The following is a 24,053-nucleotide window of genomic DNA, read 5'->3' on the forward strand; positions in this document are numbered from 1 at the left end:
TCAGTGATCCATTACAAAGATATCGTGGAACAGATTAGAACATCCAATAGGTGGTTAGACTGGGCGACCATTCCAAGTCCATCTTGCTCCGTATTCCATACTTCCACACTCATTTCTATACCCTCAGAATTCCCAGCATCAAAGTGTTTATTGAAAATCATTTAAACAGAAATAGCATCTCCAAATATCCCAGTTATTTTTACAGACTGACTTTTTCATAAGCATATTGTAAAGTTTGAACATGTAAAGGTACAATACTTTCTCCAATCTCTCCTTCCATCTTTGGCCTTGAAACAGTCAATAAATATCCATTAGGATAGGCAAAAACATCAATATACATAGGAAATAGGAGTCAACAAATGGGTGGGGAAAATGATCTACATGGAAAGTTTTCCAATGGTTTTCACCTATTGCAAAAGATCAGTTATGTTTAAACATTAATTGAATTTCCAGAGACTGCTATCAGAGTGTATATTATTTAAGATTCGTACTTTTCATTCCCAACAAAGAAACCTCTTCAGGAAATAGGTAATGAAAGCTGTAACCGTCCCTTGTTTTTTTCATTCAAGATTAATGTTCTGCCCTTATCTTCTTACATTCCCAAAATATCCCTGGGCAACCTGTGCCCAGGCAAACATCCTAAAACAAACTAGCAACAAGATGCTCATAAGTTACAAACCTGCAGAGACATCCTGCATGTGGTGCTTCCTTGGTCTGTCCTGAGGGATTTATGTATAATTACCAATATCAAATTTAAATAATAGTCCTGCAGTTCAGATGACTCCCTTGTGATTAATGTCACCTGGGTCCTTAATCAAAAGGTATCAAAATTAATAATTTTCCATAAAAACTACAGAACTATGGCATATTTAACAGAAAAGATAAGGCATAATTTTTAGGTCAGTGTTCTACATGTGCCAGTTGGTGAGCCTTCAAAACATTTGATCCCAAAGGTGGCCACAGAGGAAAGATTGAATGGCTGTTGTGGCTATTATTTCAAGATGGGAACAAGAAACTCTGTCCTCACTGGAAATTTTTTGGAGTATTCTCTTCTGCTCGAACACAAAGCCATGTCTAGAACTGTAGATTGATATGAAATTAAAGAAAGAAAAGCACTGTTCTGAAAAACAAAACCCAGAATGAATAAGTCATGGAGATCCTTCACCTCCCGGGGCAGCCTAACCCCCCAGGTGCTGAAAGATGGCACAGGGAAGAGAGACATGCATTGTTCGGGAAGGTTCACTGGAGGACCAAACTGTCCCACTGAGTAACAGTTGGCCTGTCTTCCCCAGAGGTACAAACCAGAGAACCAGGGAAGGAAGCAATGGAAGCTAACACCCAGCTGCTCAGAGTCATCCAGGAAATGCGGGCAGAGATCAGCAAACTGGAGAAGGAGAACCAAGCCCTCCGCATGAAACTGGCTTCAGGTAGTCCAAGAGCCGTGGGCTCTGGGGGAGAATCAGGAGACAAAGGGGAAGAAGAAGTGCACGGACAGTCTTCAGCAGCCCCTCATGGTGATACTCCCACTGATGCAACACCAACCACGCTGGAACACCAAGGTACTGGGCTTGTACCACTCTCCTGGGCTATACTGGTCTTTGCATATGTCCTCAACAGTGGGTCTACGGTGCTATCACATAACTGCATTGTTCAGTAATTCCCAGTGATGGGTTCCCAAGACAAAAAAAATCATTAGCATTTTCAAGCAAACTATTTTAGCAGCACTAAAACAATTTCTGGATATGTTGGGAAGAAACACCAGGTTTGTGGAAATTAATCACGTTAAGAACCACTTAAATGCTGCATAAAGAACACTGAATGTGTATCTCTCAAATGGCATGTTCTCTTGAGCTGGGACAGTGTTGCAGAATAGGTAACTGTATGGATATCAAAATCAGACAAGTATGTTGTCAATGATTTGTTACTCAACCACTTGACTGTGAGCTAGTTATAAAACTTCTTTAATCTTCATTTTCTAGATCCAAAAGCATTATGGTACCCAGCTTGTGTTTGTGAGGGTCACCTGCAATTGTATGGACTTAAGGCTCCATATGGCACCTGGCAAACACACATCATATGGCAGACAGTGGTTCTTAACCACATTTACAAAGAGCTTTACTGTCTTACATGAGGCATGTTGCACATGACCCCACCTACTGCACAGAGTGAAGGCTTCCAGAGTAAGATCAATGTTAGATATAGTCTAGAAATCAAACTTCACCTTTTATAGAAAAGATTTTTTAAATTATAATTATTAATGCATAGTACTTGTGAAAACTGATGAGCTTCACTGTGGTATTTCTATACATGTATATACCATGCTTTGATGATGCCTACCTTTCCTTCTTTCATTTCTTGCCCCCTCCTCTCATTCATCCTTCTCCCTAATATCCCCTTATTCTTCTCTAATAGTCCCTTGTCTATTTCCATATCATCTGTCTTACCTTTCTTTTTCAGTTTTAGTTTCCACATATAAAACATTAAATACTAATCTTTCTGTATCTGCTTATTTCCTTAACATCATGTTCTCTAGATTCATCCAACTTCCTGCAAATGACAGGATTTCATTCTTCTTTATGACTGTGTAATAATCCACTGTGTTTGTGTGTGTGTGTGTGTGTTTGTGTGTATCTTTATCCATCCATCTGTTGATAGGCTAATTCCACATCTTGGCTATTATGAATAGTACTGCTAAAATAAACATGAGTACACAAGTATCTCTTTTGTATGCTGACTTCATTTCCTTCAGATAAATACCTAGGAATGGAAAGACAGTGGAATGAGATGGACATCACCACTCTAAATACATGTCCTAGGAATGGTATAGCTGAATCATATGATAGTTCTATTTTTAATTATTTGAGGAGCCTTTATGCTTTTTCCCATAGTGGCCATACTAATTTACATTCCCAACAACAGCATCTAAGGGTTAGTTAAGACTTTTGATTCTGAAGATTATACATAAGGTCAGAAACCAGCAGAGCAAGAAATATGTTCTGCATTTAAATTGTCAGTGATATATTCAACAACATATCCAAGTAAAATTGACATACATAATTAACCACTCAAAGTTCTTCGTGTCATCTGTCAAGGCTTCAGGCAATGCCATTTGGAGTTTCTGAGCAGATTGACAATGTGCTTCTCTCTATTAGAGTTTCTCTCTCTAGTATGACACACTAGACCCTACGTTTCAAAGCTGAAAACAGACTCTAATCAGGATCTTTCCCTTTTTGTCAAGTACAGTTATGGACTTGAGTAGCTCTGTCTGCTGATTATGTAATAAAATGGCATAAGGAGATCAGAACTTTTAATGATAAATAAAAATATATTGTCATTGGTAATATATCCTTACTCCAGGGTTTCTCAACCTCTGCATTGGTGTTTTGGACTGAATAATACTTCATTTTGGAGGTCAGGATAATGGGCATTCCCATTATCCTGGGTACTGCAGGATGTTTAGTGACTCCCCTGGCTTCTAACTACTAACTACTATAGTTCCCACCCTTACACCAGTTATGATCGTCAAAAATGCCTTCAGACACTGTCGAATGTCAGCTGCCAGCAAAATTTACACCCCACACCTGCAACTGAAAGCCACTGCCTTGCTCCAAAAGCAAACAACACTTATTCAGATCTATTTTCTAGCACACTTGTCCTAATAAGAAAGTTGGGTCTTTGTGTATCTTTGTCCTATCTTAAAACAAATATTGCATGGTTCAAAGAGCAAAGAGTAGAACCCTTTCAACTCTCAGGGTCTGAAGATCATCAGGCTTAGTGGAGGTTAAAATATTTGTAAGAATTAAACACATGATGGGTGTCACACTCCTTCAGCACATTAACAATAATGTCCAATGAGAGATTGGGAACTCTTGCTAGGTGCATCAACAAAACACAGATAGAAGTGTGATTCACATTTTGCTTGAGAGCCCGGTTGTGTTACTTTAAATATGCATTTGTTTATTATATGTGATGTAGTACTGTAGAGTAAGGAGAATGAATATTGATTGGCTTGAGCCTAAAGACAGCTGGGTGATAGCCCCAGTTTTGTGCTAGTTGTACAAGACTGGGCAGGTCATATCAAATTGCTGATTGTAACATCATCACATAAAAATGAATGGATTGGGCTAGACATCTTCCAAGGCCTCTTCCAACTGTAAGCTTTCTTAATTCCATAAGTGCAATGTGCTTTTATGATCCGTCTCTTTGCCTGTACAACAGGAATAGTGGTAAAACCGGTCTCGGGACTGTCAAGAGGATTAAATGAAATAACACAAATAAGACTCAGCATGAATTATTCACGGTTGTCATATAAGTGGATGTATCAGAAAAATAGTGGTTGACTTGAGTATAAGTTTTTATTAGTATTTTCAGTAATATTTTGCCAACATCAATTGAAATTCATACTTGCAATTGAATCATAGAAATCTACCAGACAGGAATTTCCAAAGATCTTCCAATAGAAACGCCCTATTTTTTTTTTTTTGAGAATATAAAATCCAGAGAGATTAAGTGATTTATCTTACCCTTTTTGATAATGAAATTATATAAACCTGGTTTTTGAGGAAGAATGATATAAAATCAGAAGTATGAGTCTCACTTTAAAAAAGGGAACACCTGAGCAGGCATGGTGGTACAGGCCTATGATCCCAGTTACTAGATAGGCTGAGACAGGAGGATTACAAGTTTAAGGCCAGACTCGGCAACTTAGCAAGATTGTGTCTCAAAACAGAAGAGGGCTTAGTAGTAGTAGAACATCCCTGGGTTCAATCCCAAGTACCAAAAGAGTAGAGAGAAAGAGACAGGGAGACAGAGAAAGAGAGAGTGTGTGTGTAACAAAAAAACCTGAAAGCAAGTCAGTTGGAACTGAAAGTTTGTCTCTTTGCTCTGTGATATATGTAGTAAGAAACAGTAAGTCTTTGTGAGTGGAAGATCCTGTTTCCCTGTAGTCACCTGAGGACACAGAACACTGATATAGCTCTGATATAGCTCAGGGTATTTTACATATTAATATGGATGTTATAAATATAGCTATATGTCTATCCATCAGTAAAATGCAAATCATAACTACACTGAGATTCCATCTCATTCCAGTCAGAATGGCAATCATCAAGATTACAAAAAACAATCAATGGTGGTGAGGATGCGGGGTGGGGGGGACCCTTATGTGCTGTTGGTGGGAATGTAAATTAATATGGCTGCTATGGAAATCAGTATGGAGGTTCCCCAAACACTAAAAATTAAACTAACGTGTGATCCAGCTGTACTACTCTTTTGTATTTATCAAAAAGAATTAAAGTCATCACACTTTAAATATACCTGCACAATTCACAGTAGCCAATTTATAGAATCAGCCTTGATGTCTGTAAACAAATGTATGGAATAAAATGTGGCATATATACACAATGGAGTCTTATTTTGCCCTAAAGAAGAATGAAATTATGTCCTTTGCAGGAAAAATGGATGGAACTGAAAAGCATCATGTTAAGTGAAATAAGCCAGACACCCAAAGACATACGTCATAGGTTTTCTCTCATACGTGGAAGCCAGAGGGGAAAAAAGAAAAGAGGGATATCATGAAAGTAGAAGGGAGACCATTAGTGTAGAGGAAAGGGAGGAGGGGGTGGAGTAAGGGAGGGTATTGGGGATGAAATTGATCAGATTATTCTATATGTATGTATGTTATGGTTTGGATGTGAGATGTCCCCCAAAAGCTCACATGTGAGACAATGCAAGGAGGTTCAGAGGAGAAATGATTGGGTTGTAAGAGCCTTAACCCAGTCTGTGAATTAATCACCTGATAGGGATTAATTGAGCAGTAACTGGACGCAGGTGGGGTGTGGCTGGGGAGGGTGTGGCTTTGGGGTATATATTTGTATCTGGAGTGGAGTCTCTCTCTGCTTCATGATGTTCATGTGAGCTGTTTCCCTCTGCCACACACTCTGCCATGATGTTCTGCCTCATCTCATGGCCCAACGAATGGAGACTGCTGCCCATGGACTGAGACCTTTGAAACCGTGAGCCCCCAAATAAACTTTTCCTCCCCTAAAATTGTTCTGGGTCAGATCTTTTCATCACCGCAGAAAAAGAAAACTGACTAAAACATTATACAAATATGTCCCAATGAAACCCATTATTCTGCATAATTAACATGTGTATGTATACATATGTAAACACACATACATATATAAGAATGGAGGGTGCCCGCTCAGAATGAGTCCTTGTTGGATAAATGCTCAAGGAAACCTCAGTATGTGCCTAAATATTTGGCAGAGATGAAATCTAGCCAGTGATTTCAGGAATGGTCCCTCTCCCCTTCTACCCTGTGCCACCTTGGCCTTGGGACTATTAGGGAAGAGGTAATTTGCTTCAGAGAAGGTAAAAGAAACAATGTATTACAGGGAACTCGCCGCATCGCCAGGCCTCTTTTTTTCAATTTGCTCATCTCCTTTACTAGCACATAAACTGCATTTGGAAATGATCTTTGAAATTGTGCTAAGGATGTTGGGATGCTGTGTTGACTATCTCTTCCCTTGTGTTGATGAGAAACTAAAGGACACACACTATTTGTGACCCAGGGAGATGAACAAAGAGCTTATTGCTAATCAGTTCCACATTGAGTGTAGGGCCCAAATAAAAATAAACTCAGCTTCACTATCACAGCATGGTTTCCCCTGTTGTTTCCTGCAATTCAGAATGTGTCGTCTAACCCATTTAAACAGAAATGTTCACATTTGCCAGTAGTGGCAAATCTGTTTTACATAATTATGAAACTTATGTATCATGGCCAAAGAAAGTATTTCAAGTTAACTTATGAACAGAATTTGCAGTTAATCACTTCAGATAGATTTGAACTTAACTCTCCCCAGAATCTTCTCTAAACTTGGTCTTCTGCTCTTGCAAACTACACAAAGCCAAGGAAATCTTCACTTCATGCATTTGCCATAATAATTTTATGTCTGCTTTCTGCAGAGGCAGGAAGCAAATTTAAGAAATAATTGTACTTCTGAGATTCTAATGCATGACACAATGTTTCATGTTGTTACACTCCCATGAGAGTTATTAGCAAAGCTATGGTGAGAAAGAGAAAAGGGTCCAAAAGATGAAAACCAAACCATGAGGTCAGTGTTGTTGGCCTCCTCGATAATAAGTGGATGTCCAAGGAGAAGTCAAAAGAGAAGCAGGGTGCTGTGGTGCACACCTGTAATTCTAGCAACTCAGGAGGCTGAGGCAGAAGGATCACAAGTTCAAGGCCAGCCTCTACAGCTTAGTGAGACCCTCAACAACTTAGCAAGAATTCATCTCAAAATAAAAAGGAATGTGGCTCAGTGATAAACTGCCCCTGAATTCAATCCTTAGTGCCAAAAAAAAAAAAAAAAAAGCAGTCAAGTGACAAGTTCCAAGTAGCAGTTAGTACAGTGTGAGAGTTGGGATTTGACAAAGATCCCCTAAAATGAAACTCTTTTCATTTTAGTTTCAAGGAACAGAGAAGATTTTATTTACCTCAAGAAAGAATTGTATTACAAAAAAAAAAAAATCAGGTAGAAATTGCACTGAAAGCCCTCCGGAGCTAAGGCCAGGGCTCTCTCTCCACCTCAGCCAGGGTCACTCCAGCTGCCTGTGCATCTTCTCTTCTTTCCACAGGTCTTCTTTGCTCTCATCTCTCCTTCAACGGGTTTCCTCATAATAACTTTACCATGGAACCAAAACATGCAATAACAGGCCAGTTAGAGCAACCACTGGATCACTGGGGCGTTCAAGTGGCCATCCAGGTGACCATTCAGGTCGGGGATGGTGGATGAGCCAGTTCTAGAGTGAGGGTGAGGAGGCCATCAAGAACTGGCATCTCGAGAAGTCCCACACTATACCCCATAAATACATACAATTAAAACAGTACCAACTAATTTTAAAATTTTAATTTAAATTTTTTGATTTTTTGATTTTAAATTTTTAAAATTAGTTGGTACTGTTTTAATTGTATATATTTATGGGGTATAGTGTGATAATTTGATATAAGTATGCAATGTCTAATGCTCAAGGAATTAGCATCTCCATCTTAAACATTTTTTTTTTCCATTTTTGACCAGTACATTTTATTTGTTCATATTAATAGAGTATAATGTAATATTTCAACATGTGTATATTATGTACATGGCTCAAATCAGGATCATGAACATTTCTCTCTCCTGAACGTTACTTTGTGACTGGAACCTTTGAGTGCCTCTTTTCTCATTATCCATAATAACAGCTTATCCGTAAGCTATTATGAACAGATGCTGCATTCTCACAATGATTTTTTATAAGCAAAAACTTAAACAGGGCTGGGGATATAGCTCAGTTGGTAGAGTACTTACCTTGCATGCACAAGGCCCTGGGTTCAATCCCCATCACCACAAAAATAAAATAAAATAAAAACTTAAACAGCTTCCAGTCACCTCCTTCATTGGTCTCTCCCCCTGCCCCTATCAGCCCCATCTTTCTCTGTATGAATCAAGTCGTGTATTTTTGGTTATTATCTGTCTTCCACAAACGACTATAAGCTCTCTGCAAGCTCTCTTTATATTCATCATCACACCCTCGTTTTAGAAAAAGTGACTGCTACATGGTTGGCCCTCAACTGACATTTGTAAAATAAAATAAAATAGATGTCTTTTGTGCAAGAAATGAAACAAAAATAATGATTTTGTTTAGTTAGAGTCAATAAAGTGTGATTGACATAATTTTCCACATGTGGATGTCATTAAGAGTAACATCATGTTTAACTTGAATTTTTTGTCTCCCCTGCAGGCAATGTCATGATCGTTAGACGCTATTCCATTTCTTCATCAGTTCATTCATTTACTGCAAATGATCCCTGGAAAACTAGGAAAAGACATCCAAATGGTGGAATCGTGGAAGCTCAGGGACCAGTTAAGTCACTGACAAGTTCTTCAGTTACAAAGCAGGACAACCAAGACAGGATGTTGGCCGCAGATTCTTTTAGCAACAGCAGTTCCAGCCAAAGAGCTTCTCCTGAGCATGCTTTCAGGTGCAGGTAATGTTCACTGTGCTAGGCACATGCTTAAGATTGGATCAAAATTATTTCCATCTGATATATATCCATTTGGGGAATCCATAGGAACAAAAAAAAATTTTAGGTCAAATCTTACAAACACACTCTGATACTTCAAGTAAACATAAAACATAAGCCTGCAATTGTTCATCAGGCCTTGGCAATGATGTTCTGAGATAGGCACCAACAACACAAGACTCAGCAAAAGTAAGCCATTATGTCCAAAACTCTCATTTAATCCTAGAGACCAAGACTCAGCAAAAGTAAGCCATTATGTTCAAAACTCTCATTTAATCCTAGAGACACACAGCAAACTGCCCACACAACAAAGTGTTTCTAGGGAGAAGGCCTGGGCACGTTAGGAGCTGAGCAGACAGTTGCTCTCAGAGAGAACTCTTCCTGTGGAGGCACATGACTTAATGGGCTGGATGGGCCTTAGGGTCTTTGAAGCACTCTTCAGACAAAACGCAAAAGGGCCAAGAGTCAAAGGAAAAGCCAAACTGTCTCCAAATTTTAAAAATTGATATTTGCAGAGTTAGACATAGCCTAAGAATGAGAGGAATTTGACAGAATGTTTGAGAGACAGGTTTGGGGTCTTCAAGAGAAATCTCAGCCAGTGACCCCTGCAGCAGGGAGAGTCAAGGAGTCTTCTAGAACAAAAGTGTCATATTAAGCATAATTGATCGCCCTACCACGCTGGAGTGTGGCCTCCTTTCCCCCACACTCTGCCTCCCCACCTTCCACCCCCAGTGAGGCCCTGACTCCAGCAAAGTCTCCACACATCTGTCTTGTGTGAATAAAAGGAGGAAAATCAAGAAAAGAAAACCAGAGCTTCATGATTAGCTTATCAGAGAAAAGAGAAAGTAGAAAATACAAATGTTGAGAGAGTAAGTGAATCATCTCCTTTGGTGGTGACAGAATATCCAATCAAGGGATAACCATAAGTAATAGCGCTGCAGGAATTCTCATAAGTATTGCAAAGAGCACAGACCTCCCACAGGATGTGGGATTCAGAAGTTGAGCCAGTTTTATTTGGATTTCAAAAGACAGAAAGAAAATTGTGTGTCCTTTGTAGAAAGTTCCATCCTAGGAACAGAGAGTAGCCTGAATCATAAAGGAAGGCTGGATTTAGTTAGGCAAAGAAAAATGGAAACGTTATCATAAGTAAAACAAAAAAAGACGTGAAGGCAAAAAAAAAGAAATCATGACATTAACAGAAACCAAAAGTCGTGATGTGAATGAGGATGGAGAGATGAGCAGAATCTGTCATCAGGGGCCTTCTGTGGCATGCTAAGGAATACGGGCTACATCCTGTAACTATTGGAAGACTAGTGAACAATTGTCATTTGAAATCTTTCAATGCACAGGATTATTCAGAAATCTTACAAACAGTGATGTAGACTTCTACAAAAGTTCTGTTGCATTTGCTTCAGATATTTTTTGTATAGGAGAAATGAAATGTGACTAAGAGGAAGGCCTTATCTCTCTCTTCCCCCAAACTTCTCAGGGGCAAATGTCATCACAAGTTTGGTTTCGATCCTTCCAACCTGTTTTTCTGCTTGAATTACATATAGTCATCTATTCAATAATTATGTCCTGAGTGTGTTCTTCCTGCTGGGCAAGATTCAAGGCCCTAGCATACAGCAGGGAACAACTGCCAAGGATCCCAGCCCTCCTGGACCTTGTTTCTTTGTAACATGATAATCAGTGAACATGAAAATTGAGAAAGGGTACATTATGTCAGATGCTGTGAGGAGAAACAAAGCAAAATAGAGGGCAAGGGTGAGAGGAGCCAGCATTGTTAGAATATTTGATGCCACAGCCAAAAAGGGCCTCACCACTTAAGAACCGAAGGAGCAAGGGATAGTACCCCAGGGAAGAACTCGGCAGGCCTTGCAAACAGCACATGTGAAACACCAGGCAGGAGCATGACTGATGTGTTCAAGGACAGGCCAGGAGGCCGGGCTGCCAGCAAGGGAGCAAGCAGCCTGGAGCAGAAAGACGGGAAGGCAAAGAGCCAAGGGCGGTTTCCCCACCTCCAACAACTCTGGATTTATTCCAGGGAATTGGGGTGCGTCACCTGCTCTTTTCATTTAAAAAAAAAAAAAAAAAAGGATCATGTTGGGAGCCTTGTTGTGAAAAGGCTATGAAAGAACAACACCTAAAACAAGGAGACCAGATTTAGACCAGGCTCGAAAGTCCTGTAGGCACAGGGTGATCATTTCTCTGCCACAGTAGGAACATTGGATGCATTTTCTGAATATGTTTAGAAGATGGTGCCAAACAGATTTGTTGACAGATGAGATATGGGATATGGAAACAAGAAGTATATGCAGAGCCACTGGATTTCAATGGCCATGTTTCTTCAGAGAGGGAAGAAGAAAAGCAGAGGTTTTGTTTTTTGTTTTTGTTTTTGTTTTTAATTTGTTTTCTCTAGAAAAGGAAGGAAAAATACACAACACACACACACACACACACACACACACACCTTGCAAATTGCAAAATATAAATGCAATATACAAAGAAAAAACACACAAAAAAGGAAAATCCTCCATAATCCCACTACCAAATGCCTACTCTTTAGATTTTCATACATTTTGAAATTGAAGAATGAACATGTATTAAAGTGTCTTATTGTTTATACTTAACCAGACTATAAATGCTAACTAAGAATTATTGTACTATTGATATTACCATTTGAATTTTTATTTTTTCTATGATAGTTTGAGAACATAACCAATGTTCATAAAGTATTATTTTTCTGAAGTAAATTGTTTTCCAACTTCCAGGCTGCCAACTCACAAATAGGTAGGTATAACACAATCCATTTCTAATTTAGAAGTTAGTTTAATTTGAATGACTGAGACAATTGTAGGATTATATTAAAAGAACAAAGTCAGTATTGGCTTAAAATCAACATCAGAATTGGTATAAAATCCACTAGATACAGAACTTTAGTGTATGATTTAAGTATATTTTTTATTGTAGTCCTTTTCTATTTTGTCCCTTACATTATCAGGAATTAACTAGTAAAGTGACATGTCATTACATTATTTTTCTGATTGTTTGGGAAATTCATTTACCTCCTAATAACTTTCAAATAATTTTACAAAGGTTTATGGAGAACCAATTTGTTGGAAATAGATTTTGAATCATATCAGACATCATGCCTAATTTGCTTGTGAACTTTTCTGTTATTCTACCTTGAAAGCATTTTTTTTTAGAATAATGCCAATGTCAATATTTTTAAGAACCAAAGCTTTCCAGAAACTAGAGATAGGATTTTAATTTTCATTTAATTTCAACAAAGAAATACAATCTTTTCTTCCTGGGTTTCAGAGGTGGTGGGGAGAGCAATCCCAAGCTGTTAACAAGGAAAGGGTCCAGACACACAGTTGAAAGTTAAAATGCTGTTTATTTCATTTTCTAATTAAAGAAAGAAGCTAGTTGCATTCCAATAAGTGTATTCTCTCCTTTTCCAAATGGAAGTGGTTAAGAAGATGGTCTCTGGAATCAGATGGCTAAATTCCCAACTCCATCACTGACAAACAACGTGGCCTTGGAAAGAGTTATGAGTGTTGTTTGCCACACGAATCACTCTTCTGTGAAAAGGGAATCATAACAGCAGTTACCTCATAGACTTAGTGAGGAATAAGTGAAATAGTCCAGTGAATGCTCCATAATTGGCCATGGTCATCATTATGTTATTGATTCCAACATATGAACGCCTGGCCAGCCTTCTTCCCCAGGGGAATCCGGTGCAGATGTGTTTCCTGAGGCCTGGGCCACAAATGCCATTCTGTGAAGTTATAACCTTATCTACCCATAAAGAGGACAATGCTGGGGGAAAAAAAGCACTCATTTTTAAACACAGCTCTTTAGACTTATTCTTAAGAGCCATTTGTCCTGGTTTACATCAAAATTCAATATAACGCTTTAGAGATAAAAGAAGAAGTAAGGAAAATGAAAAGAGATTGCCCAGGTTACACTGAGCAATTGCTGTTTCCCCTTGTTCCATTTGTTGTTGAGGCATGATGGATAGTCAGTGAACTCAGAGTTGAAAATCAGCAGGTGGGTCTGGATTATAAGATAATTGCTGCAAAATTTCTGCTTCATTTCAACTGAAGAGATTTTGTTACAAGACTGTTTGCTTAAGTCAGTGTGATATTCCACTTACATCAAGCTAATAACCAGTCCTCTGAGGTGCAGACCCTCCTTCGATAGTTTCAAATGCACTATTCACTGGGCTTAATTAAAAGCCAATTGCAATATATTTTTTTCTCATGACATTTTTTTAATTTGCTATATATGACAACAGAATGCATTACAATTCATATTACACATATAGGGCACAATTTTTCTTGTCTCTGGTTGTGCACAAAGTAGAGTCACATCCTTCGTGTCTTCATATATGTGCTTAGGGTAACGATGACCATTGCATTCTACCATCTATACCTATACCCCCTCCCTCCTCCTCCCTCCCCTTTTCCCCTTTGCTCTATCTAGAGTTCATTTAATCCTCACATCCCCCCCACCCGCAGCATATTATGGATCACCTCCTTAAATCAGAGAAATAATTCAGCATTTGGTTTTGGGGGATTGGCTAATTTCACTTAGCATTATATACTCCAGGTCCATCCATTTGCCTGCAAATGCCATGATTTTATTCTCTTTTAATGCTGAATAATACTCAATTGTGTATATATACCACATTTTCTTTATCCATTCATCTACTGACGGGCATCTAGGTTGGCTCCACAGTTTAGCTATTGTGAATTGTGCTGCTATAAACATTGATGTGGCTGTGTCCCTGTAGTATGCTGTTTTTAAGTCCTTTGGGTATAGACCAAGGAGAGGGATAGCTGGGTCAATGGTGGTTTCATTCCCAGTTTTCCAAGGACTCTCCATACTGCTTTCCATATTGGCTGCACCAATTTGCAGTCCCACCAGCAATGTATGAGTGTGCTTTTTCCCCCACATCTTCACCAACACTTATTGTTGTTTGTCTTCACAATAGCTGCCATTCTGACTGAAGTGAGATGAAATCTAAGATTAGTTTTGATTTGCATTTCTCTAACTGCTAGAGATATTGAACGTTTTCTCATATATTTGTTGATTGATTATATATCTTCTTCTGAGAAGTGTCAGTTCAGTTCCTTGACCCATTTATTGATTGGGTTATTTGTTTTTTTGGTGTTAAGATTTTTGAGTTCTTTATTCTAGAGATTAGTACTCTATCTGACCTGTATGTGGTAAAAATTTGTTCCCAATTAGTAGATTCTCTAGTCACCTCACTAATTGTTCATTTTGCTGAGAAGAAGCTTTTTAGTTTGAATCCATCCATTTATTCATTCTTGATATTAATTCTTGTGCTATATGAGTCTTATTAAGGAAGTTGGGATCTAATCTGACATTATGGAAATTTGGGCCTAATTTTTTTCTAATAGATGCTGTGTCTCTGGTTTAATTCTTAGGCCCTTAATCCACTTTGAGTTGAGTTTTGTGCATGGTGAAAGATAGGGGTTTAATTTCATTTTGTTGCATATGGATTTCCAATTTTCCCAGCACCATTTGTTGAAGAGGGTATCTTTTCTCCAATGTATATTTTGACACCTTTTCAAATACAAGATAACTATAATTATGTGGGTTAGTTTCTGTGTCCTCTATTCTGTACCATTGGTCTATGAGTCTACTTTGGTGCCAATACCATGCTTCTTTTGTTACTATTGCTCAGTAGTATAATTTAAGCTCTGATACAGTGATGCCACCTGCTTCACTCTTCTTGCTAAGGATTGCTTTAGCTATTCTGGGTCTCTTACTTTTCCAGATGAATTTCATGACGGCTTTTTCTATTTCTATGAGGAATGTCATTGGGATTTTGATTGGAATTGCATTAAATCTGTATAGTATGGTAATTTTGATAATATTATTCTGCCTATCCAAGAATAAGGGAGATTTTTTCATCTTCTAAGGTCTTCTTTAATTTCTTTCTTTGGCATTCTATAGTTTTCATTGTAGAGATCTTTCATCTCTTTCATGGATTCCCAGGTGTTTTTGTTTTTGTTTTTGTTTTATTTTGAGGCTATTGTAAATGGGATAGTTTTCCTCATTTCCGTTTCTGAGGATTTGTCACTTACATACAGAAATGCCTTTGATTTATGGGTGCTGATTTTTTATCCCGCTGCTTTGCTGAATTCATTTTCTAGTTCTAGAATTTTTCTGGTGGAATTTTTTGGGTCTTCTAGGTACAGAATCATATTCTTGGCAAATAGTGCTTGTTTGAGTTCTTCTTTACCTATCCATATTCCTTTAATTTCTTTGGTCTGTCTGATTGCTCTGGCCAGCATTTCAAGAACTATGCTAAATATAAGGGGTGAAAGAGGGCATCCCTGTCTTATTCCAGTTTTTAGAGAGAATGCTTTCAATTTTTCTCCATTTAGAATGATGTTGGCCTTGGGTTTTGCATAGATAGCTTTTACAATGTTGAGGTATGTTCCTACTATCCCTAGTTTTCTAGTGTTTTGAACATGAAGGGGTACTATATTTTTGTTGAATGCTTTTTTTGCATCTATTGAGATGATCATATGGTTCTTATCTTTAAGTCTATTGATGAGATGAATTACATTTATTGATTTCCGTATGTTGAACCAACCTTGCATCACTGGAATGAACCCCACTTGATCATGGTGTACTATATTTTTGATATGTTTTTATATTTGATTTGCCAGAATTTTATTGAGAATTTTTGCATCTATGTTCATTAATGATATTAATGATATCTAATTTTTTTCTTTTTTTGATGTGTCTTTGCCTGGTTTTGGAATCAGGGTGATATTGTCCTCATAGAATGAGTTTGGAAGTGCTCCCTCTTTTTCTGTTTCCTGAAATAAGTTGAAGAGTATTGGTATTAATTCTTCTTTAAAGGTCTTGTAGAACTTGACTATTTATTCACCAGTCCTGGACTTTTCTTGTTTGGTAGGCTTCTGATGGCGTCTTCTATTTCGTCGCTTGAAATTGATCTGTTTAAATTGTGTATATCGTTCTGATTCAATTTGGGCAAATCATATGACTCTAGAAAATTTTCAATGCCTTCAATATTTTCTATCTTATTGGAGTACAAGTTTTCAAAATAATTTCTAGTTATTTCTAGTTATCTTCTGTATTTCTGTAGTGTCCGTTGTGATATTACTTTTTTCATCATGTATGTTAGTAATTTGAGTTTTCTCTCTCCTTCTCTTTGTTGGAATGGCTAAGGGTCTGTCAATTCTACTTATTTTTTCAAAGAACCAACTTTTTGTTTTGTCAAGTTTTTCAATTGTTTGTTTAAATTTCATTGATTTCAGCTCTGATTTTAATTATATCCTGTTTTCTACTGTTTTTGATGTAGATTTGTTCTTTTTCTAGGGCTTTGAGATGTAATGTTAAGTCATTTTTTTGTTGACTTTTTCATCTTTTAAGGAATGAACTTCATGCAATGAGCTTTCCTCTTAGAATTTCCTTCATAGTGTCCCAGAGATTTCAATATGTTGTATCTGTGTTCTCATTTACCTCTAAAAATGTTTTAATCTCCTCCTTGATGTCTTCTGCAAGCCATTGATCATTCAGTAGCATATTATTTAGTCTCCAGGTGTTAGAGTGGCTTTTATTTTTTATTTTCTCATTGATTTCTAATTTCATTTCATTATGATCTGATAGAATGCAAGTAGTATCTCTACTTTTTTATATTTGCTAAGAGTTGCTTTGTGGCATAATATATGGTCTATTTTAGAGAAGGATCCATGTGCTGCTGAGAAGAAAGTGTATTCACTTGTTGAAGGGTGAAATATTCTATATATATCAGTTAAGTCTAAGTTATTGATTGTGTTATTGAGTTCTATAGTTTCTTTGTTCAGCTTTTATTTGGAAGATATATACAGTGGTGAAAGAGGTGTGTTAAAGTCACCCAAAATTATTGTGTTGTGGTCTATTTGACTCTTGAACTTGAGAAGAGTTTGTTTGATGAACATAGATGCTCCATTGTTATGAGCATATATATTTATAATCGTTATGTCTTGTGGGTGTATAGTTCCCTTGAGCAGTATGTAATGTCCTTCTTTATCTCTTTTGATTAACTTTAGCTTGAAGTCTATTTGATATAAAGATGGAAACCCCTGCTTGCTCCTGCAGTCCATATGAGTGGTATGGTTTTTCCCAAACTTTCACCTTCAGTCTGTGGATATCTTTTCCTATGTAATGAGTCTCTTGGAGGCAACATATTGTTGTTGTTGTTGTTGTTGTTTTTAATCCAATCTGCTAGTCTATGTCTTTTGACTGATGAGTTTAGGCCATTAACTTTCAGGGTTACTATTGAGACATGATTTGTAATCCCAGTCATTTTTGTTTATTTTTGGTATTTAACTTGACTTGGTTTTTTCTCTGATTAGTTTTTCCTTTAGTGTAATAGCTTCCTTTGCTGTTTTTCATCATTGTTTTTCATTTCCTCTTTGTGGAATATTTTGCTGAGGATGATCTGCAGTACAGGCTTTCTAGTTGTAAATTCTTTTAACTTTTGTTTATGACAGGAAGTTTTGATTTCATCATCAAATCTAAAGCTTAATTTTGCTGCATATAAGATTCTTGGTTGGCATCCATTTTCTTTCAGAGCTTGGTATATGTTCTCCTGGCTTTGAGAGTCTGAGTTGAAAAATCTGATGAGATACGAATTAGTCTCCCACTATATGTGATCTGATTCCTTTCTGTGGCTATTAAGATTCTACCCTTGGGAGAAAATATGTTATCGGGACTCTTCTTGCGCTGCAAGACTTCTGTCATCAGGTCAATTCAGTGAAGATATGATACCCACAGTGGGCTTCAACATGAGGAAAGTGACTAAAGGTAACGTCACAATAAAGATCTGGGACATAGGAGGACAACCCCGATTCCGGAGCATGTGGGAACGGTATTGCAGAGGAGTCAATGCCATCGTTTACATGATAGATGCTGCAGATCGTGATAAGATAGAAGCCTCTCGAAATGAACTACATAATCTTCTAGATAAACCACAGTTACAAGGAATTCCAGTACTAGTACTTGGAAACAAGAGAGATCTTCCAAATGCCTTGGATGAGAAACAGCTAATCGAAAAAATGAACCTGTCTGCTATTCAGGATAGAGAAATTTGCTGCTATTCAATTTCTTGCAAAGAAAAGGATAATATAGATATCACACTTCAGTGGCTTATTCAACATTCAAAATCTAGAAGAAGCTGAAACATCTCCTGAAGTCTTCCAGTCCTTCTTGGCTATAATCCTAGAATTATTGTCCGTTCCTCTGAAGTACTTCCCAGAATACAGTCCTTCCTAAACCCAAGAAATTGCCTTTTTCAGAGTTTATTTCTCATGTGCACTGCTGAAGATGCGTATCCCTAATCCTTCATAAAGAATCAGCTAGAGTTGTCATGATAAAGTCGGCATACATGAAAAGGCTTCTCACACATAATTGTCTTAAACAGTGTGTAGAGCTTTTTAAACACACACACACACACATACACACACACACACACACACACACACACACACACGACCATCTTAAATCAAGAAAATTGCATATTTCCCAGACTGGTCTTTCTGGGCCAGTGTTTTATATTGGTTTTCAGTAAATATCTATAATATTTCATTATAGAGTCCAGTAGCTTAATATTGATATGGACTTGATACAGCATGAAATTTCTAGTGCCACACACAGTATTTAGAAAACCTTTAAGCCTGACTCATGTGAGATATAAACATAATGTTTATCTTGTCTCACAAATGCATGTGAAATGTATAATTACACCTTAGGAATTAAAAAATGGTCTGCAAAGCAGAGGCACCAGATCAATGTTGGTTCTTTATACTGGAGACATCCTACCTGGTGAATTTTAAGAATGTTCTGCTTTCTGAGAATCTTATCAGCAGATGGCAGTGGGGACGTGGGAAGAGATGAGCATGCTGTTTTGTATCTGTCCAGATCATTACTATTTTTTTTCCTTTGAACACACTTTTTTAAGGGATTGGGAATTGAAGATTTTCTCAAGCTTTCGTGAATTTAGAGCATTCCAACCAGTACAATAAAATCTGTTAAGAATGTCAAAAAAAAAAAAAAAAAAAAAAAAAGATTCTACCCTTATTCTGTATGTTAGGCATTTTCATTATAATGTACCTTGGTGTAGATCTGTTGTAATTTTGTACATTTGGTGTCCTATAAGCCTCTTGTATTTGGTTTTCCAATTAATTCTTCATGCTTGGGAAGTTTTCTGATATTATCTCATTGAAGAGATTGTACATTCCTTTGGTTTGAAACACTGTGCCTTCCTCTATCCCAATAACTCTTAGATTTTGTCTTTTGATGTGCCCCATAATTCTTGGATGTTCTGTTTGTGGTTTCTTACTATCTTCACTGTGTGGTCAACTTTATTTTCCAGATTGTATACTTTGTCTTCATTATCTGACATTTTTTTCTTCCAAGTGATCTAGTCTGTTGGTTATGCTTTCTCTTGAATTTTTTATTTGGTTTATTGTTTCCTTCATTTCAAGGAATTCTGACTTTTTTTTTCAGAGTCTCTTTCTCTTTCTTGAAGTAATCTTTTGCTACCTGTATTTGTTCTCTTATTTCTTTGATCAATTTTTGCCTATATTTGCTCATTTAGATCACTCCTTAATTCACAGATCATTTTAGTTATGAACCTTGTGAACCCTTCTCTGACATCTCATCAACTTTGCAGTCCATGGGTTTTGTTATTGTAGCATCCTGGTCTGTTTGGGGCACTTTCATCCCTTGTTTTTTTTATGTTGTCTATGTGTCTTCCTTTCTTGCAGTGTGGATCTGAGATATTACAATTTTTTCTCTGTATTCTTGTAGTAGCCATGCAGATTGTCTGTACCTCACCTTGATGTTGGGCTTCCAGAACCTGTGGTGTCCCCAATGGATGCTACTACAACTAAAGGTGGTGGCGGCAATAGCTGAGATAACTTGAGATGATAGTGGAGGTGCCCCAAGATGAAAACAATGTCTTATAGAGATGGGGCTAAAAAGGTGGGCCTCACACTGTCTTTGGGATGCCTGCTCTGAGATGCAGCTGCTTCTAGGCCTGGTCTGTTGTCAAAAAGGTAGGGGCTACTGCTGGGGAAGGCTATGGCGATGACTGCAGTGTCCCAAGATGGAAGTGGATTAGGCTTAGGCTCCCAGGTGGTGGAGGGGTGGCGAACCCTGACATGTCCTAGGCCTGGGTCCCACATATGTTGGTGTGGGTGGATCTGGGCCAGGCCTGAGCTCTGGCAGGGGTCTGCTGGCCCTGTGCTTGTGCTCCGACAGGTATCAGCAGCTGGCAGGATGGACCTGGGCCTACTGTGAGACTGGACCCTGCACAGATCAGTCCCAATATATCATTATTATTGAATAACTAAACAAAAAAACTATCATAATACAGTAAATAAATATTGAAGACAGTATTTGGTGCTGGGCAAAAATAGCAAATGTAATATATTAAGTCTCAGTAAAAGCCCTTCTTCTGCTTTCTGTAGGGACAAGATCAAGACGGTCAGCTTCCTGTTACCCAGGAGCATGTCTTCATGTTCCAAAAATTCAAGTTCTTTGAAATGCTCACCAAATCAGACCTCCAACCAGCTAAGTGCTATTGCAGAATAGGACACTCAAGGCAGTAGATGTAACAAGAACATCAAGATGCGAGCATCAAGGCCTAGCTGGACCTGTGCCTTTCCCTGCCCAGAACTCTGGCAAGATGAGCAGTAGACACATGGAATGCCAAGTGTCTGGACAATGGACTTGCTCAGCCTAGGAATGCAAGTGATGGCCTTTTGTTTTTATTAAATACTAAGGACCTATGCGTGTGCAGTGGCCACTGCTTGTCATGCAGCATGTGAACAATTAAATTGAGCCTGTGCTAAGTATCCCATCTCTGCACTCTGCCATCAGGAAATGCTGCTGTCCACATTGTAAGTGTCACTTTCCAGATAAAGCTATAATGAGCTTAGAAAAAAATTGGGTTTTGTTAATGGCACAAAAGCAATAATGTCTATCTTTATAGTCCATGGTGTGCTGATATTTCACCACTGCTAGCTGAGTCACAGGCTCAAGAGCCCCAACACATGAATGCCCATTGCATACATGATGGATTCAGAGCCACCATGGGCTGGTTAAAGGCAAAGACACTACACCTGATTGAGAAGAGAAAAAAAAAAAATCATTCAAATCATCATGTGTCAGGGGCTCGAAATTCTCAGAATGTCCCCCATCCCTGATCTTCTAATCAATATAATCCCCCCCTTCCTGTATACAGTGATTGTGTTTCTAATACCAATATCTTTTTTAAAACTGGCACATATAATTATACATGCTGATGGAATTCACTATTACATATTTGTACCTGCACACAATATAACAATATAATTTGGTTAATTTCATTCCCCAAGACCTCCCCTTTTTCTCCGCTCCTTATGCCCTCCCCTGGTCGCTTTCCTCTACTCTCTATTGGTCTCCCTTTGATTTTTGTGAGATCCACTCCATCCCCATTTCTCCTTTATTCTTTTTAGCTTCCACATACAAGAGAAAAACTTTCTGAGTTTGACTTACTTCACTTAACATAATGCTCTCAAGTTCTATCCAATTTTTGCAAATGACATAATTTCATTCTTCTTTATGGCTGACTAAAACTTCATTATGTATATAGACCACATTTTCTTGATCTACTCACCACTGACAAACACCTATAGGCTGGTTCCATAACTGAACTATTGTGAACTGTGCTGCTGTAAACATGGTAATACCAATACTGTTAAAAATAAATAAATAAATAACTCCATAGTCTTAAAATGCAGAATCTTAGTCCCTACTCTAGAATTACTGAATTGGTAAAAGGCAGGGACAAGGCCAGAAATTCACCTTTTAAACAAGAATTCCAAGATGAACAGTTATACTTCATTATTTATTTATCCACTATTGTAAATACTAAAAATATGGATCAGGATTCTCCAAATCTGGAACCGAGTTGAAGTGGACGTTGTAAAGAAGAAAGGGTAGGAATGGTCCACACCACATCTATGAAGGGGTTTTAATAGTAGCAGGCAGACTCCTGGAAAGGAGACAGATGAAGGAACAAACACCCTAAGGCAAAACCACATGATGGGATCAACTGCTTCTTTTATTTATGATATGCAGTAAGATTAACAATATTCTCAACATTGTAACAGATGTACAGTGGGGCAAGTTTACAACCAGAGGCGAAAGATACAAATGAGATGCAGAAACACATTCACCTAGGAATAAAGACACACAGAGTAGATAACTTAAGGTATTAACCAATGAGGTAGCTGATACTTTTAGTTCATGCACAATTATATTCTTTGTATATCTATAAAATTGAGAATTTGACTTTACTATTGGTTTAAAAAAAATTGCCCAAATATTATATTTAAAAAAAAACAATATATGACAGCCATCCAAGTTATAATGCCATACCTGGCAAGGTTATAACAACAAATTATCCCCAATGCCAAGCTCAGTGAATAGTATGTGATGATATTTCATCTATGTTTGATGAACTGAACTGAATTACATGGGCCTAACATTGTCCAGTAAAATATATTGCACCATCAAATTTTAAACTTTGAAATTAAATCATTAAGTGTTATGATTAAAGAAACAAAGTTCCATTTCTGTTCCCGGACTTTCTATAGTGTTTGACACCAAGCCCTCTGACATATTTTTAAATATAGTGAATCACAAAGAACACAAAAAGCATCTCAGGCATACTCTGATCAACCAATTACATTGCACTTGAATTCTTACGTGCCCTAAACCCCCAGCTATCTGCAAGTAAGTCAGAAACTCAAACACCCACCGGGAAAAGCAAGTAGCAGAAATGAGTGTGGATTCCCTGTGCATGCCCAATCTAAAGGGAGCCACAGATCCCACCTTTGTGGCGCAGCATGGGAAAGCAGACCCAGTACTGCTATTTACCCAGTTTTCAAAGATATTAAATTCTGGGGTTTTATGCAAAATCTCCAGATTGACAAATATTGGCAGCAAGTACAATTTTTTAACATCATGAAAATCAAACACAATACATCCAGGAGTCAGATCTTATACCTAGGATGCCAAATTGCAATCTCTGACTTAAATGTGAATTACCCAAATTGGAGATCCAAAACAAGAAAGTGGATCTGTAAATTTACACTTTGGAGAAAGTGAAAGGGAGAAGTAAGTGTGAGGTTGAAAGAGAAGGTAAGAGGGTGAGGGGTAAGAAGTAACGTCTGCTTAGATGAAGTGGGTGAAGTTCTAGATCTTCACAGCCTACTTCAAGGTCAAGACATAGCTGGTAGAACTGGAACACGATGAGAGAAAGCAATGCACAAGTTTTGTTTTAATTTTTTTTTCATTATCAATCTTTATTTTAGATTTTTTTATTTTTACAGAAAATAATATATAAACAAAAATAATCATCCTGGCTGAGTATTCTTATTTTTGGTGAGGAAAGATTTTTTTAAGTCATAATAAAATATGCCAGTAAAACTCTAATTCCAAATCATAATTTTGTAAAGTAGATATAGTCTGCAGGGGTCATTCCACTATTTAGAACTGACATGGTTATTTTGTAGCAGAGCCAAAATCAGACCTCCATTTCTCCTGACTCCTGCAAGAGTTCTGTGCTATCTCTGAAATATGTGACACTAAGTCAGACATCAAGTTTTAGTGTTTGTAATTTGAGGCTTTCTCAACAAGTGACAGTGACCCCAATGTTCTCAAGGTCCAGAGTCCTTAAGGATCAAATGAGATCATGTATAAGGGTGTATCGTGCAAGGCCCTTAACAAACACAAGATACTATTATCTGGTTTCATCCAAAACATGAATTCCCAAAATATGCTTAATTGTAGTCAAGAGGTTAAATCAATAAAAGTTAGAATGAAATCTCTAGCTGTTGTTTTTTCCAGATTTTAATTATCACTTGGTTAAATTTAAGAGTCAGCT

At 37.7% G+C, this 24,053-nt stretch overlaps 1 protein-coding gene across 1 annotated transcript; it reads left to right on the top strand.

Annotated features, from left to right (window-relative positions):
• The first annotated feature begins 1,324 nt into the window (after nt 1-1,324).
• On the top strand, nt 1,325-20,713 carry Ccdc195 (coiled-coil domain containing 195). Its single transcript, XM_076866156.2, has 3 exons — nt 1,325-1,559; nt 8,785-9,031; nt 20,590-20,713. Exons 1-3 carry the CDS (start codon nt 1,325-1,327, stop codon nt 20,711-20,713), a joined length of 606 nt encoding a protein of 201 aa, XP_076722271.2.
• The last annotated feature ends 3,340 nt before the right edge of the window (nt 20,714-24,053 follow it).

The sequence above is a fragment of the Callospermophilus lateralis genome, chromosome 9 (assembly GCF_048772815.1).
Source record: "Callospermophilus lateralis isolate mCalLat2 chromosome 9, mCalLat2.hap1, whole genome shotgun sequence".
In the NCBI taxonomy this organism is placed as follows: domain Eukaryota; kingdom Metazoa; phylum Chordata; class Mammalia; order Rodentia; family Sciuridae; genus Callospermophilus; species Callospermophilus lateralis.